Source organism: Mastomys coucha, unplaced genomic scaffold, assembly GCF_008632895.1.
Source record: "Mastomys coucha isolate ucsf_1 unplaced genomic scaffold, UCSF_Mcou_1 pScaffold13, whole genome shotgun sequence".
Taxonomy (NCBI): Eukaryota; Metazoa; Chordata; class Mammalia; order Rodentia; family Muridae; genus Mastomys; species Mastomys coucha.
In genome coordinates, this window is record NW_022196895.1 from 35,065,977 (window position 1) to 35,081,050 (window position 15,074).

The 15,074-nt window shown below is 46.2% G+C and overlaps 1 protein-coding gene across 3 annotated transcripts in view; it reads left to right on the forward strand.

Annotated features, from left to right (window-relative positions):
- Positions 1–10,269: 10,269 nt before the first annotated feature.
- The window catches only part of Arhgap26 (Rho GTPase activating protein 26), a 430,094-nt gene continuing 425,289 nt past the window's right edge, over positions 10,270–15,074 (forward strand). For all 3 annotated transcript variants that reach the window (XM_031365552.1, XM_031365553.1, XM_031365554.1), the window contains exon 1: positions 10,270–10,753. In XM_031365552.1, the coding sequence (XP_031221412.1) occupies positions 10,600–10,753 (154 nt within the window). In that variant the 5' untranslated portion in view covers positions 10,270–10,599. The remainder of the gene's footprint in view (positions 10,754–15,074) is intronic.

Genomic DNA, 15,074 nt, shown 5'->3' on the forward strand with positions numbered 1-15,074 from the left:
AGAACAGTGTGAGTATGCTGTGGAGGGAGGCTGTACCACATCTGGGGTTTGAGCTACTGCTGGGGGCCATGCAGATGTCTCTAGTATGTACTGCTGCCATGGGCCGTGTTCCAGGCATGTTTGAGTCAATGGTTCTGCTGCAGCTGGAGGTCCGGGGGTGAAGGAGGGAAGACCCGGGAGGAGTGGGGAGCAAGGGTGATCAGGGTACAATAGGTGAAATTTCCAAATATTCAATAAAAATAGTATGTTAAAAAGTAACTGAAGCCGGGCAGTGGTGGCACACACCTTTAAATCCTCTACCTTTCCTCCCATGGCCCCAACAACAAACAGGCATGATTCTGCCAAAGTTCACTCCAAGGAAAGAAATGAATTTATCGGACCTCTTTATGGAGGTGACGGGTTACTTATATGGGTGTGGGTGTTCCTCCCTCACTTAATTTTCCAAATCACACTTAGGAAACCTTTACACAGCTGGGATGAGGCCTTCTCTGTAGTTGCATGGATGGAGCCCCTTCTCCATGCAAGCTTACGTAATCCCAGTGGTTCACAACCTACGGGTCTCAACCCCTGTGACAAACCTCTGTGTCCAAAAATATTTACATTAGGATTCATAACAGTAGCGACCTTACAGTTATGAAGTAGCAACACAAATAATTTTATAGTTGGGGGTCACCACAACATGAGGAACTGTATTAAAGGGTCACAACATTAGGAAGGTTGAGAACCACCATCCTAGCTTCTTTCAAGGCCAAAATCAGTTAAGGCAGCACTGTATACAACAGGTAGTGGGGAGCACCTAGATACTCCGCTGAGGGTCTCATGATCCCCCCACCCTCCAATCGACAATCCCAGCTGAGATAATCCTTTTGAAAGGTGGTCCTGTTGAATTTCCCAAGATGGGCATTTATTGGCTCAGAGGACAGTCACAACACCTTGCTTTATCCTTGGTTCCATCTTTCTTTTGTTTGGCTAAAGCAGAGATGGACAAAGAATGGCTGTGGACTAATTCCAGTCTGTCCCTGCTTTTGTATGCTCTGTGAACTGAGAGTGGTTATTGCATGTTAAAATGGTTAAAAAAACAAACAACAACAACAAAAAAAAACAAAAAACAGCCGGGCGGTGGTGGCACACACCTTTAATCTCAGCACTTGGAAGGCAGAGGCAGGCGGATTTCTGAGTTTGAGGCCAGCCTGGTCTACAGAGTGAGTTCCAGGACAGCCAGGGCTATACAGAGAAACCCTGTCTCGAAAACCAAAACCAAAACCAAACCAAAACAACCCCCCCATCAAAAAAAAAAAAAAAACAAAAACAAAAAAACAAACCAAAGAAGGCTATTTTATGACACATAAAGATGGTGTGAAATTAAAATTTCAGTGTCCCCAAGTTTATTGGAACACAGCCACTATGCTAATTCATTTAGGAATCATCTCTGTGCCTGGCTTTAGGCAGGCCTCAGTGGCAGAGTTGAGTAGGTTTAATAGGAAAGTTGGACCTTCTATGTCTTTATGGGAGAAGTTTGCTGGCCACTGGCCTAGCCTGAGAAGCTGTCCTGGTTTCTTGCTCTTTCTGATGCAGATCACAGGGCAGAGGCAGCCTGAGCTCTGTTTACACTTTTGCATCAGAAGCAAAACAAAGAACAAATAAAGTTGGAGTGACATATAATAGTAATGTTGATTTTAACACTGATTTTTCTAAAGATTTTGAAAAGATTTATTTGTGTGTGTGTGTGTGTGTGTGTGTGTGTGTGTGTGTGATGTGTATGCCATTTGTGTGTGTGTGCTAGCTGAGGTCAGAAGAGGATTTGGGATCTCCTGAGGAAGCAGGGATTATGGGTTGGTGTGAGTTGCCTGACATGGGTACTGGAAACTGAATTTGGGCCCCTTGGAAGAACTGGAAGCACTCATAATGGATGAATCATCTCTTTAGCCCTTAAAGAAAAAAAAAATTAAAACTAGCTACCATTTTCTTCCATCGTCTCATTTAAAAAGAGGTGTGTTCACTAACAGCAAACACATGGGCACAATATAATCCCCAAGTAAAACAAGATCCCCCAAAGCCATCATCCTCATTGTTTGTCTCCTTTCACCAGGATTAAAGCCAACTCCTTTCTGACCTGGCTCAGCTCATCAGAGCAAGTTTGAGGAAACTGAACAAAGCAAAGAACAAAGGGGGAGAGGAAACAAAATGAAGAAATAAATGATCAAGCAAAAACAAAAACAAAACAAAACAGAGCAAAAAACCAAGAAGGCCAAAAATGTTTTTAAAATTAGATTATAAGTTGGAAAAAAAAAAGTATGTTGGTGACAGTGCTTTAGCCTGAAAATATAAGAAACACCAGTTATTTTAAAGTCAAATTTCTCTAAAACTGAGCATTGGATAATAGAAATGTAATGATGATGCCTGGGTCGGACAGTGCATGTCTGTAATCTCAGCACTTGATAGGCTGAGGCGGGGGATTATCATGAGTTTGAGGCCAGTCTGGGTTACATAGATCAGTGGTTCTCAACCTTCCTAATGCTGTGACCCTTTAATACACTTCCTTATGTTTTGGTGACCCCCCTCAACCAAAAAATTGTTTTCATTGCTACCTTATAACTGTAATTTTGCTGGTGTGATGAATCGTAATGTAAATATTTTTGGAGCTAGAGGTTTGCCAAAGGAGTCACCACCCATAGATTGAGAATCTCTGACATAAATGGTTCAAGGACAGCTTGGGCTACATAGTAAGACTCTATTACAAGAAAGAAAGAGGAAAATCAACGAGGCAAAAAGAACCAGAACCATGGGACATTCTGGAAAAGAGGTTCTAAGAGAAGTAAGGCCACAAGACAAGTCTGTCACCGTCGCTCCTCCCTGGCAGACATAGCACACTTGCTGGGTGTGTAGACACAGGGCAAGTACTTCACTCCAGTTCTTTTTGTGGTTTACATCTCTGGAGGCAAAGAGGATCAAAGAATACTTTATCTCTTGAAGTGTTGCCCTACTTTCTCCCAACCAGGGATTTTCAATAAACCTGAGTACTCCCTTCCTGATGAATGTGAAAGAAAAATGTCTATTTCACTAAGGTCACAACATACCAAAAAAATGACTCCAGCAAGTCCAGTGTAAGGGAACAGCAAGCTTCTTGGGGTTACGTATAGGAGAATGGACAGGAAAAAGACATAAGACCATCATTACTCAAAAGCCTGAGCAAATGCATTCTTTAGCTGCACACGTTGGAGTTCTGTGATTAACACAGGCAGTATGTTAGCATCTGTGAGACTCTGTGTTGGTTCTGCCACTCAGTCGACTCAGATCAGTGTCACTCAGATGACTCAGCTCAGTGTCACTCAGGTGACTCTCCTGCTTTGGTTCAGTTCCTTCTACAAAAGGAAGAGTCGATGGTAAGTGTTGGTAAGAGACTGGGTTAATAGTTATTGTATCTAGAACTGTACCTAGTTCATAGCTGAAATACATGAGTGTTTTCTCAATGACTAATGGATATTAGATAGAAAAAGTAGCAGGCACGCTGCCCATTGTGTGAATCATTAATTTCTTGAGGAAAAAAAATAGTTACATAAACACTGTTGCTTCACTTAAAGAACTATGAGCCAACAGCATCATCGAGATAGACTTAACATTTTTCTTTCCAAGAAAATGAAGGTTTCATTTTACTCTAACCAGTTGCTTTTGTATAAATTGTAAGGCCTTGGGTTTAAAGACTAAGAAACATTTAATTTTTGATGCGTCTGGGATAACAAAACAAATTCTGGAAACACCTGCCGTGTGACAAAAATTTTCCTGGGGAGACACTGTACATGTTCTACTCACCCCAAATAGGAAGCCCATGACAACCCAAAGTGTGAATAGACCACCAAAATTTAGCTTGACGAAGTGATGAGTTTTATTGGGGTTACCTACAGGAGCAGAAATGACTCAAAGCTAGCTGCCCCACAAAAGCCCACTCCAGCATGGGTGACAGCTCATAGAAGCTGGGGACATTGAGTGTACTGCATAGCCTGTAGTCCGCTCAATAGGTTTGAGAGGGAGGGACGCTCCTCAGATATTCAGTTGGTCTAATCCTATTCCAGGCAGTTCAGCAGGTTTCTGCTTCTCTCAGGCAGCTGCTCTGCTTTCAAGGTCTTCTTTACAACTTGCCTTGTCTGAGAGAGACCCTCCCCAGCTTTTTTGATTATTCTGAGAGGAAGGAGCCTAGAGCATCTGCTCAGTTTCAGGGACTTCCTGAAGTTATTTTGAGTTGTTTTCCTCTGTGCTTTAAGAGCCTCTCTGAAGGATAGAATGTTTCGATTTGTGAGGAAACTGTTCTACAACCCCCATTTCAAGGTGTGGTACCTTTGTTAGAGCTATATGTTTGGAGATAGGTTTATTTTTTATTTTTATTTTTTTTTAGAGATACAGTCAAAGCCTAGCTCTACTAGTAAGCTATGAAAACTTAGATATGTTACTTCTCGAAGCTTCCTAAAATGGTAACAGGACCATTTCAGTTTCTCTTATCTGTAAAATAGTGATAATAACAGTATCCACCTTGCAAGGTCATTAATGGAAATATAATGAAGTATTTGACACCGATTCTACTGCACAGCAAATACTTAATAAATGCCATCAAATCACTGTCATCATTTAAAATATTCTTTAAGGAGCTGTAACTTAAGTGTAATGAAATGCCCCCAGTAATTTTAACAAATCCTATGTTCATGGGACCATCCTCACCATTGAGGTATGGAACACTTACATCAACCAATAATCATTATTTTAAAAGTCAGAACACTAGTGTCTTATTCCATAATCACCAAGAGAATTCACTATGTGAAGCAGCATATGGTTTTGGGCCATAGAACAATGAGTAAGTGTAAACTATAGACACCGTGGGAAGCCATCAGAAATGAAGCCATGGGGAGTATAGCATCAGAACTGCTCTGGAGGGGGCTGATGAAGGGTTCTGTGCACTGCACACTGCTGCACCTGTCCAGTGTCAAGCCCCTCCATCTCCAATAGCAGCACCTTGCTTCGCTTTGGTGGGGGGCACGTCCCCAGTGCTCCATGTGTTTGTGGGGGAATCTGTTCTACCCTTGGCCTCAATCTTGTCACTTCTGCTGTAATCTTAGGAAGAAAACTCTCTTGTGGTTAATTCTCTTTGTACTAGGACAGATGAACCCAGGACCTTAAAATATGTAAGACTTGACCATGGAGCTTAGGCACCCAAACTCTCCATCCTCCTTTAAAAAAAAAATGAGACAGTGTTTCAGTAATTAAAGCTGTCCTTGAACTCCTTCTGATTTCCAGATCATCCTCCTTCAGCCTGAGTAGCTGAGATTTTAGGCCTCCCTCTCCCAGCTCCCCATCCCCCAATACAAATTGAAGCTGAGAGAGACCCTAGAGAACACAGTAGCTGGGAGAACTCAGTGGAGAGTGCTTGCTTAGGGTGATGGACAGTCTGTGCTCCATGCCCAGCACAAGCTCAATATCACCACCACCACCACCACCACCTGAAAGAAAGTAGGGGACTTCCATACCTGTGGGCAGTGGGTTCTGTAGTAGTAATCATACCAGGTCAGGCCTGCTGGGATGGCCTGCAAAACTGCAGGCTCTTGGGCCATATGGCGGAAGGTGGGGGGTGAGGGGTGGGGGGGTGGGGGTGATGGGGGTGGTGGTGGTGGTGGTAGTGGTTGGGAGGGGTAATGGGAGTGGGGTGTGCACACTTCATGGGCAGTGCAGTGGCTGGCAGAGGGTTAAATAACACAGAAAATGGTGCAAAGGTTTATAGTGGAGTTTGGAAAAGTTCATTGTAGGCGTTACACAGAGGGCTTGGAGCAGACAGAAGAGAAAACAGAGGCATAAAGGATCTCTTTCTATTGCTCACAAAACTTGTAAAGATCCTGAATAACGCTAGAATCCAGAGAGCTGTTAAGCAGCCATCGATTATCAAGTGGATAGAGAGGCTAAACCTGGGCACTATAGTAAACGAGCTTAGGAAATTTAATGTCTGGGAGTTTTAGCCTTTTGAGATTCTTCAGGTGATGTCCCCAGGGCTAGTCAGTCAAAAAGGAGTGGGTGGAACCCATCACTCATCCTGGTAGGTGGGCCAAAATGGAGTGACCAGGGGTCTCTGTCTCTCGAGAGGCCAAGGGGAGGTCTCTGGGAGGGACTGGGTAGTCACTGGGCTCCATATCAAAGAGAGGGACCCCAGTGGGTCTGAGGCTTTCTCAGAGGGGGAAAGAACTCGGATTCCAACAGTGAGACCACCAAGAGTGAAAGGGGGAAACCTCCTACCAAACCAGACTAGATGGAATATGCTTAACTAGCAGCCAGTCTGTCGGCATCTACCCTAACCAGTGAAGGTCATGGTGGGGTGCAGTTCCCCCAATCCCATAGGACAGAACAGGGACACCAGACACTCGCGGGTTGTCACCCGATAACCTGGGGACTGTATAGGGCATTCAGGGTTGGGGACTTACCAATCAGCAGCTGTTGGAAGAGGGAAGAGCCCTAGAAGGATTGGAATGTGTGAAAATGGTTGGTGGGTCACTGGCCCATCCACTCACTGTATCAATGAAGGAGACTCCTGCTCAGCGGAGTTCCCTCCTGGACCCCACATTAGGCCAAAACCACACCCAAGTACCTGTCTGTACACAGAGACACCCTTTATTAAGCTGGGAAGAAAAGTTTAAAGTGGCTGCTTTCTGACTCAGACAGAAAAACAGCAGCAAATGACCTTGCAGGTATAACCTTTAAGAAGAGAGAAAGAGGAGGAGGTCTCTGTTACAATGGGCTAGGATAGGGTGGTTCAGTGATGTTTTGATTTGGCATGTTCATGAGGTGAACCAAAGCAGGTTGGGGAGCGGGTTGATTGCTGAACTTCAATATTTTGATAGTCAGACCTTGGTAGCCTCAGGAGGAGGAAATAGCCAAGTAAGGTCACTAGAATAGACCTTAGTGGTGAGCTTTAGGATGTAATTTAATGCTTTTATTTTAGCAGGGCAGAGGGAAGAAGGGCAAGGCCTTCGAGAGCCATGCTTGCCATACTCAAGGTGGCCAAAGTCCCTTTCACCACCACCATAACCACCACCATGCCACCAAAACATAAACAAATGAACCAACCAAACCAACCCCGCTGCAAGAGAAGTTCAGCTCTGGGGCCAGAGACACTCTGTGCTAGTGTCTCCTTTTCAGGTGAAAGTCGTTGCTCACCTTACCATCTTCCATCTCGTTTCGTGTCTTTATTACCCGTGCACACTTCCCTACCCTGTTGACAAACCTGCATCTCTGAAGTCCCCTTCCTTGTGGGGGGCCTGCTTTCTGAGAAAGGCACAGACACGCTAAATTTTGTATTCAGCATTGCTGTATTCTAAGTCCCTCTTTCTCACAATACTGCCAAAGGAGTGGGAAGTTACTTGCCAGGACTCCAGAGTGAATTTCCAGGATGCTTCTACCTTATCTACACACTTACATATTTGTGAATGGCTGTAGCAAGGACTTAGGAGCTGCTTTTGCTGCAAGTAGCAACTCTTCAATTCACTTGGGCATGCAGATGCCGGGAGGTATCCAGTGGGTAAATGGTAGCAAGTTATCATCTCTGCTTCCATCTTGCTCTGGGCTCCCTTGCTGTTGGTTACTAGCTAGGATTAACAGGTCTGATGGCTAATCATTTCCTGGCAGGAGCTGTGGTTACCTCCCAGGCAACAGTAATTTACTTAATGCCTGAGATAATGATCAAGTAGATCACAGTTCACCCAAGGCTGTTTGTTTAACTATGTATGTTTTCTGTCTTCTGCCTCTGGCTCTTTTCTATGCCATCTGGGAGTTCATGTCAGTGCCTCTGAAGGGTTGGTCTTCCTTTCTTCTGGGTATAGTGACACTGATTAAAATCCCTCTTCCCCTTTTTTGCTTTTCCCTCATCATTTTCTCCATTTTGGGGGAGGGGGTAGGGAGAACGGCGAATGGTTGAAGCTGGTTTATTAGGACCTGCATTAGCCCTATAGCCTAGGACCCTAGTAACATGTCATATTAATTTACATGCTTGTGAATATATTTGTGCCATGCATATTGATTTACTACATAACCTGGTTCAAGTTACATAGTACATTGTAGACATTAATTAAACATTAATAAGACAACAGAAACTGAATAAATGACAGTAAATGTGTTATTTATTATACATACATGTACTGCTGTGTGCATATTTATGCAATATTCCTTAACGAGATTAAACAGCTAATAGTGGATCTCATTTTGTTTCATTCATTTAACATTTACCGACTGCTACACGATATGCCAAGCCTACCATGGCAGAATATGTTCTTCAGAAATGGCCTAGGACAATATTGCCCGTTCATGTCTTTCTCCTAACTAGTGGTAAAGTTGAATCCTCCTCCATTTTCAGTGGAGTGAACTTGCAACTGACTTGCTAGCAGCCAACGAAGGTAGAAGTGTATGACATCCATGGTTAGGTCAGGGATAGTGATGGCTTCTCCTTGTTTTGCTACATGTTTGGAGGAAATTAGGCTACCGAGAGTCACATGGAGAAGCCCCCAGTCTTTCTGAGGCAAGAGATGGCTCCAGCTGGCAACTCACTGACTCTGATCACCACAGGGACCCACACAACAGGCTGCATCCCTGCTTCTCTCCTAGCCCCGAGTCTTCACGTAGGTGGTCAATGTCTTATAGCATGGAAGTTTTGTGTGATCCATTAAGTAGCAATAGATAATCAGAGTGCCTACCTTTAGGTACTCAAGATAAGCCTAATAAACAGATTTACTTTCATGGGATTTCCATTCCAGATTTTTTTTTTCTTCTCCATAGCAAGGGGGGAATGACTGTTTCCAGGATTTAATTACCTACCATCTATCTGCTATCTGTGCCTGCTTCCAAGCCTGGCTTTGTAGATACAAACTATGAAATTGATCATATTCATTCACTTATTCATTCGATAAATATGTCAATTAATTTTCCACACAAGGACTCCTTTTTCAGACATGTTGGAGTCTGAAACTCTTTTCCATTGTCCCCAAGCATCTAGGGCTTCCATCCTTCCATCAGGCAGCAAGGCTATTATTCCTCGGTTGCTGCTCCTCTCCAGAACAGAAGTAGTCAAGTTTGAAGGTCTTTCTGGGCTCGTGGTTCTATCCTGAGTCTAGTGCTGTGTCTTCAATAGCAGACAGACTGAAAATACAAAGAAGCACCTCCTCCCCACACCCTCCCCCCAAAGATGTGTTGTTATAAATAACATAGAAATAATTTAGCCAAGGGCAGTCTCTGTTCGCTAGGAGTTCATCATTCAGTTCTAGACACTGGGACCCAGCCTATCAAATGCTCTGAGGGAGGTATTAACCTTGACTCCGGTTACTGAACAGAGGGATGGTGGTCACTCTGGAAGTTGGAGAATGATGCATAGTTGACTACACACAGTTGTACACAGCGCTTATTATCTGTTCTTAAATACTAATTGCTGTTCTGGCCGATAGGAATGCAACACCCCACCAGAGAACTGCGGTGGCATGTGCCCTCGTGAAGCTGTGCAGCAGTGAAGAGGACCAGACATTGGACAGAATTGTGTAAAAATGGTGCTAGGAATCCAGCAGGAAAGGCTGAATTCTGGCTAAGGACGTGAGAACCTTCTGTGGGTTGCAGCCGTGGGTGGGTTTTGAGCAGGAGTGGCCACTAGTGGGACGGACAGTAGGGGGCGAGAGGACTGCAGGGAAGGGGAGTTGGTGATTTATTTAAAAGAAGCAAATACGTTCTGCTTGACTGGAAGCGGGGATTGTGAGCTCCGAGCACTCAGAGTTCTCCTGGGCAAGGGGCTGTATTTCGAGTGCAAGGCTCGAATGCTCAGAAGTGTCCGGTGGGCAGAGGCAAATGGCAGTTCTCATTGTGGATTTTTTTTTCCTGCTCTGCACTCCTAGGCTCTTCGGGTCCCTAGATCAGCAGACGTCTCATTTCAGGCTCGGATTAGAGCCACACGGGGCGGGCCAGGTTCAGGGTGGCGGGGGCGCACCCACTACAGAATGCAGCACGGGGGCTCTTCGGGCTCAGTAACCCTCTCGGAGCAGGAGGGGGCGGGGCTTGCTCTGCGGACCTAGCGGTGGCATGGCTCCGCCCCTCTCCCCAGGCTCCGCCTTCGGAAAGATCTGATTGGATTAGAACCGCGGAAGGGCAGGGCGTCCCCTGGCGGCCCCGTGGGTCGGGCTGAGGCAAGCTCACTGATTGGCCTTGCGGGGGATTAGGTCATCGCTAGCAGGTTCGGGCGGCCCGGACGCCGGCGGGGCGGCTGAGGCTTCTGTGAGAGGGCAGCTCGAGGCTGCTTGAGGCTGCTGAGGAGCAAGCCCGCAGAGGAGGCGGGGAGGCGGTGGCCGGGCTCAATCGCTTCCAGGCGCCGCCAGGGGTCCACCGCCGCGCCTTCTGCCGGTGTGCAGTTCGGTGACTCTCTGCAGGAGCAGCCGCCGTCCGTCCGGGTCCCGGCTGCGGTCCTGAGTTTCCTGCTCTCGCTGACCCCGCGCGCGGGGATAGCCGGCGCCACCCACACCTGTGGATCGGCGGTCGTCGCCCGGTGTCCGCCGACCGGCGTGCGAGGCGCGTCCCCTCAAGCCCGGCTCCGCGGGCAGAATGGGGCTCCCGGCGCTCGAGTTCAGCGATTGCTGCCTCGACAGCCCTCACTTCCGAGAGACGCTCAAGTCACACGAAGCGGAGCTGGACAAGACCAACAAATTCATCAAGGAGCTCATCAAGGACGGGAAGTCGCTCATCAGCGCGCTCAAGAGTGAGTGTCCGGAGCAGAGCGGGAGGGCACCCCGGCGGCGGCGCTCCGCTCCGGGTGGCCCGCGCGCTACCGGCTTTCATCCCTTCCCGGGCGCAGAGTGACGGGTGTCTACGCTCGTGCGAGGCAAGAAGGATATGTAAAAAGAGCATGTCACTTGCCTCGGAGGAATCTGGTCGCCCAGCCCTCGGCATTCGGGGACCGCCGGGAGGTGGCCATCAGGGTGGTACTCAGGATTGGGTGGGTGTGGTGCGACACAGGTGTTTCGGGCTTGAGCCTGCCGCAGCCTGTTGGGGAAAACCGCTTCCACGCTTCCCTGGCTTGGGATCCTTAGGGGGCGAGTTGCTCACCTCGGTGGCCCAGCCTTGGGAATGGAGCGTGCGGAGGGGGCGCTGCCCATCCCTGGGAAGATGAGGGTGGTGACTGCTTCGAGCCCTGCAGGAGCCCTGCACTCCAGCAGCTCTAACCTAGTCGAGACTACTGGGTTCTCTGCGTTGGGGGGTGATTGGTTAGCTGCATTCCTGGGAGCACTGACAAGTCATCCCTAGACATAGATCAGTGTGGTGTGCGTGTTCAGGTTTTGATTCTTGTGCTTAGCAGAAGGTGACAGGGGTGGGAGTATAGAACCAGAGTGTTCCTTTACTCTAAACTGTGGGCGAAGGTTTAAAAATAGACCCAACACATCCGTCTTTCTCCTTCTCCGGCTCCCTTGCTCCAAACCGGTCCTCTCCCTCACTATCCTTTAAAATTCAGAAGGCTCAGAGGAGATCCTCAGTCCTTGCTCAGATAAAGAGTTTAAGCTCATCTAAAAGGTCCCCTGAGCTTCTGTGAAGCCATTTTTTTTTCTTGCTGCCCTCCCCACTTCTTGGTACAAGGTGTATGTTTGTGTTAAAATTTGTGTGCCGCCTAACTTTTGCAGAGGAAGCCCAGAGTTTCTTCTCCTTGTAGCCAAATTGGAACATTCTAGGATTGAGTACCTTGCAGGGCAAGAAGGGTACCTTTTCACTGGGTTCATTTAAAAATAGTTCAGGCGATTTTTTTTTTCTTTTTCATTTTGATATTCAGGAAGTGAAGGCAGATAGTGGAATTGTCTTTGACTCTTTACTTTTCCTGTCTCTGTGATGGGCTTCCTAATAGATGGTATCATTCAGCTAAGGATGGTTGCTTCAACAGAGTAGGATCCTAGCCATCTGAATGGTCCCCAGGCTTCATTAGAGAAAGACCTAAGTGCCAAGATGTCATTTAGTAAGCCTGTTGCTTTTTAAAACTGAAGAGTGAGGGGATGGAATGTCAGGGCAGCAAGTGTCAGTGCTCGGTGGGTGAAATAAAAGCTCAGGACAGATACCAGGAGCCTTTCCAGGTGCAAAGACCAGGGCCTGCCTTCTTTTAAGGGACAAGTTACCTCTAGTTTGAGGCAAGTGTGGGACCCACATAGAAGCTGGGTCTGGAGATTTTGGTTGACCCTTATGCTTGCTTGATTGGTTTCTTGTCTGTCTGTCTGTCTTGTCTGTCTGTCTGCCTGCCTGCCTGTCTCTGTCTGTCTGTCTCTCTCCCCCTTTCCCTCCTTCCTTCCCTCTCTCCCTCTCCCTCTACTCTCCTTTTCTTTGAAACAGGGTTTCCTTATCCTTGCCTGGAACAGTGGTCTTCCTGCCTCAGTCTCCCAAGAGTGCTATGATTAAAGGCACGCACCATACCAGCATGGCTGACCCCAGGCTAGCTTTCATTGATCCTCTGCGTCACTCCGCAAACATGAAGTGCCTGCTATTTCCTGGGCATTGCACTAGATGCTGCCCCCATGGTTGCGGAGGCACAGTACTCTGTGGCAGCCATGGCTTTATTTGTGTGTTAATCTCACTTGTCTCTTGATTTTTACAAACAAGAACACATGTTTGGGGAATCACTAGCCCAGAGTCACACAGTTTCATCCACTGGCCTGGAGTTTTGGAATCTGTGTGGTCCTTTGTGCCCAGAATGGAGCCTGCAGGACAAAACCTGCTAGAATTCGAACGTGCATTTTGTATCTGAACATTGAATCTGAGGAAGGCATGTTGGGCGACTGGCAATTTGCTTTCCACTATTCTTGAGGAGCATGAATTCTTTAGATAGGAAGAGTCATTGCAATGTTGAGTTCAAAGGTTAACCAGCCAGATGGGTCAGCTCTGAGACTGTGCAAAGACTGATAGTGGCATACGTACGCTGGTCTTTTGACTTTATGACTAGCTAGCCCCCTCTGCTACTTGTAACTACTGCTTTAAATAGAGCATGTGATTGATGTGACTTCTTAACACAAGTTTTCAGTGTTTTCTCTGATTTTAGGTATTGTGTTATTGTGAGGTGCTTGCTGCATTGTATATCATATTAATTCCTGTATAGTAATTTTCTTCAATCAGACCATCTTGATCATTACTGTCATTAAAAAGCCAGTGATTGTCCACTATAGCTTTAAAATAAATACATAGCTATGTAGGTTATATCTATGTATGTTATACATACATAGTTATATGTAGGTAGCATTGCTTTTGTTTTGTAACTAGTACTTTTACAGATCTCAGGGTTCAGATTTCCTATGTCTGTGAGTCAAAGGCAATAAAAATGGCTTCTAGCAGTTGGCAGTGTTTAGTTACATCATTTTAATATTACTTCTACTTTGTGAATGATGACACCAAGGAGCCAAGGAGTCTACCTGCCAAAGGTGGGCTCAGGGTATTCAAATACAAGTTGGCAAATTCCAAAGACATTGTACCTAACCTGAAGCAGTGCTGTCATCTGGGTTAGCCTAAACCAGAGTTTCTCTTCTGTTTTTCTCTCAAATATGTCAAAATGACTTCATAAAAACAAACTTCTTAAACTCTGTATGGCTTCTCCATCTTTGGTATGGACACAGAGCATAAGCAACAAAATATTTTGGGACACACATTAAAAAATAAAGAAAGTCTTACCAATTTTCGAGTTCTTATTTGGTATGCAGTTCATCCTGGCCAGTTCCCAGTCTTTGCTGATGGTGATTTGTTCTGACATTTTCTAAGTGGTACTCAGTCACCCAGGGCCGCTTCCTCTCACTGGCCGATCATTCTCTCAGCCAAGATGACTTTGTGTTTAGGTCTCATCTTCTCTTTCATTCTGTAGAAGCGATAGAGGACGAGTGAGCTTTGGAGTTTCTTGGGTTCAAATCTTGACCCCAGTGCTTATTAACTGTTCGACTCTGGGCACCTTACTTAAGCCTGAGCTCCTGCTCTGTAAAGTGGAAACAGTCACTCACATCTCTCAGAGGTTGAAAGACATAGTGAATGTTAAAATAACCCAACCCAAGCCGACCCAACCCTCCACCACCACCACTTGGAGGCCCTTGGCACCTCTCAGTTCATGTTCAGCAATACTCCAGTGTGCCAGCATTCAAGGTTCTCAGGACTTGGTGACCCTGAAAAAGAAAAGAAGCAGAGGTATGGGTGGTCAGTTCTTTGGAACTCCAGCTGTTGTGTGTGTTAGCCACTGATGGACACATCATAGGATTCTGGTAATAGTGCTTGTATTAAGCCATGGCTGTGATAAACACAGTGCGAGAGGTTGAAGGGGCAGAATATATAAGCCTCCCAGTGTCTTTTCCATTCCTGTTAACTTACTGTTAGGTGAGGTTTCCCTCTCAGAGGAAGAAGCGGTCTGTCTGCCTCCCTGTCTATGTAACAGGCTTGCAGAATGCATTGGACTCAATGTCAAACCGAACGTGCTTTCACAGACATGAAAAGCTGTTAGAGGGGTTTGGGCTTTAGAGAACCACGTCTCTTCACACATTGGCGGTCGGTTTCTAGATTTGTTGCTCTGAATTTGACTTCTGCTTTCTGAAATAGAGAATCCTTATTCTGACAGACTAAATGGGTGGGGCAGAGATGTGGTTTTAAAGATAGTGGCACCACTGAGATGTTAATTCACAGTAACTTCTGTAGCTTATTCATTCAAAGCATCTGATTCAGTGGTTTAGTATATCCATGGATCCATCATCATCAGCCATAGAACGTTTTTTGTCATCTCCGAAAGAACGTGCTTTTCACCACCAGTCATCGTTATTTCCTCCCAACCCCTGCAGCCCTGGCCAACCACTGAGTGCTGCTTCCACAGATTGGCCTAGGCTGGACATTAGAAGTACAACTGCAGCCATCCAGGTGGCAGCAGTCACCTTTAGGCACCTAGTTCATGATTGAATTTCAGATGGGAGATGCTGAGTCAACAAGACATTCACTCTTTACAAGGTGGCGGTTTAAGTAGAGGCGAGGGTACATTGATTTATCTCCAGGACCTGGAAAGTGTGTTCTGGTGTTTTCAGTCTATG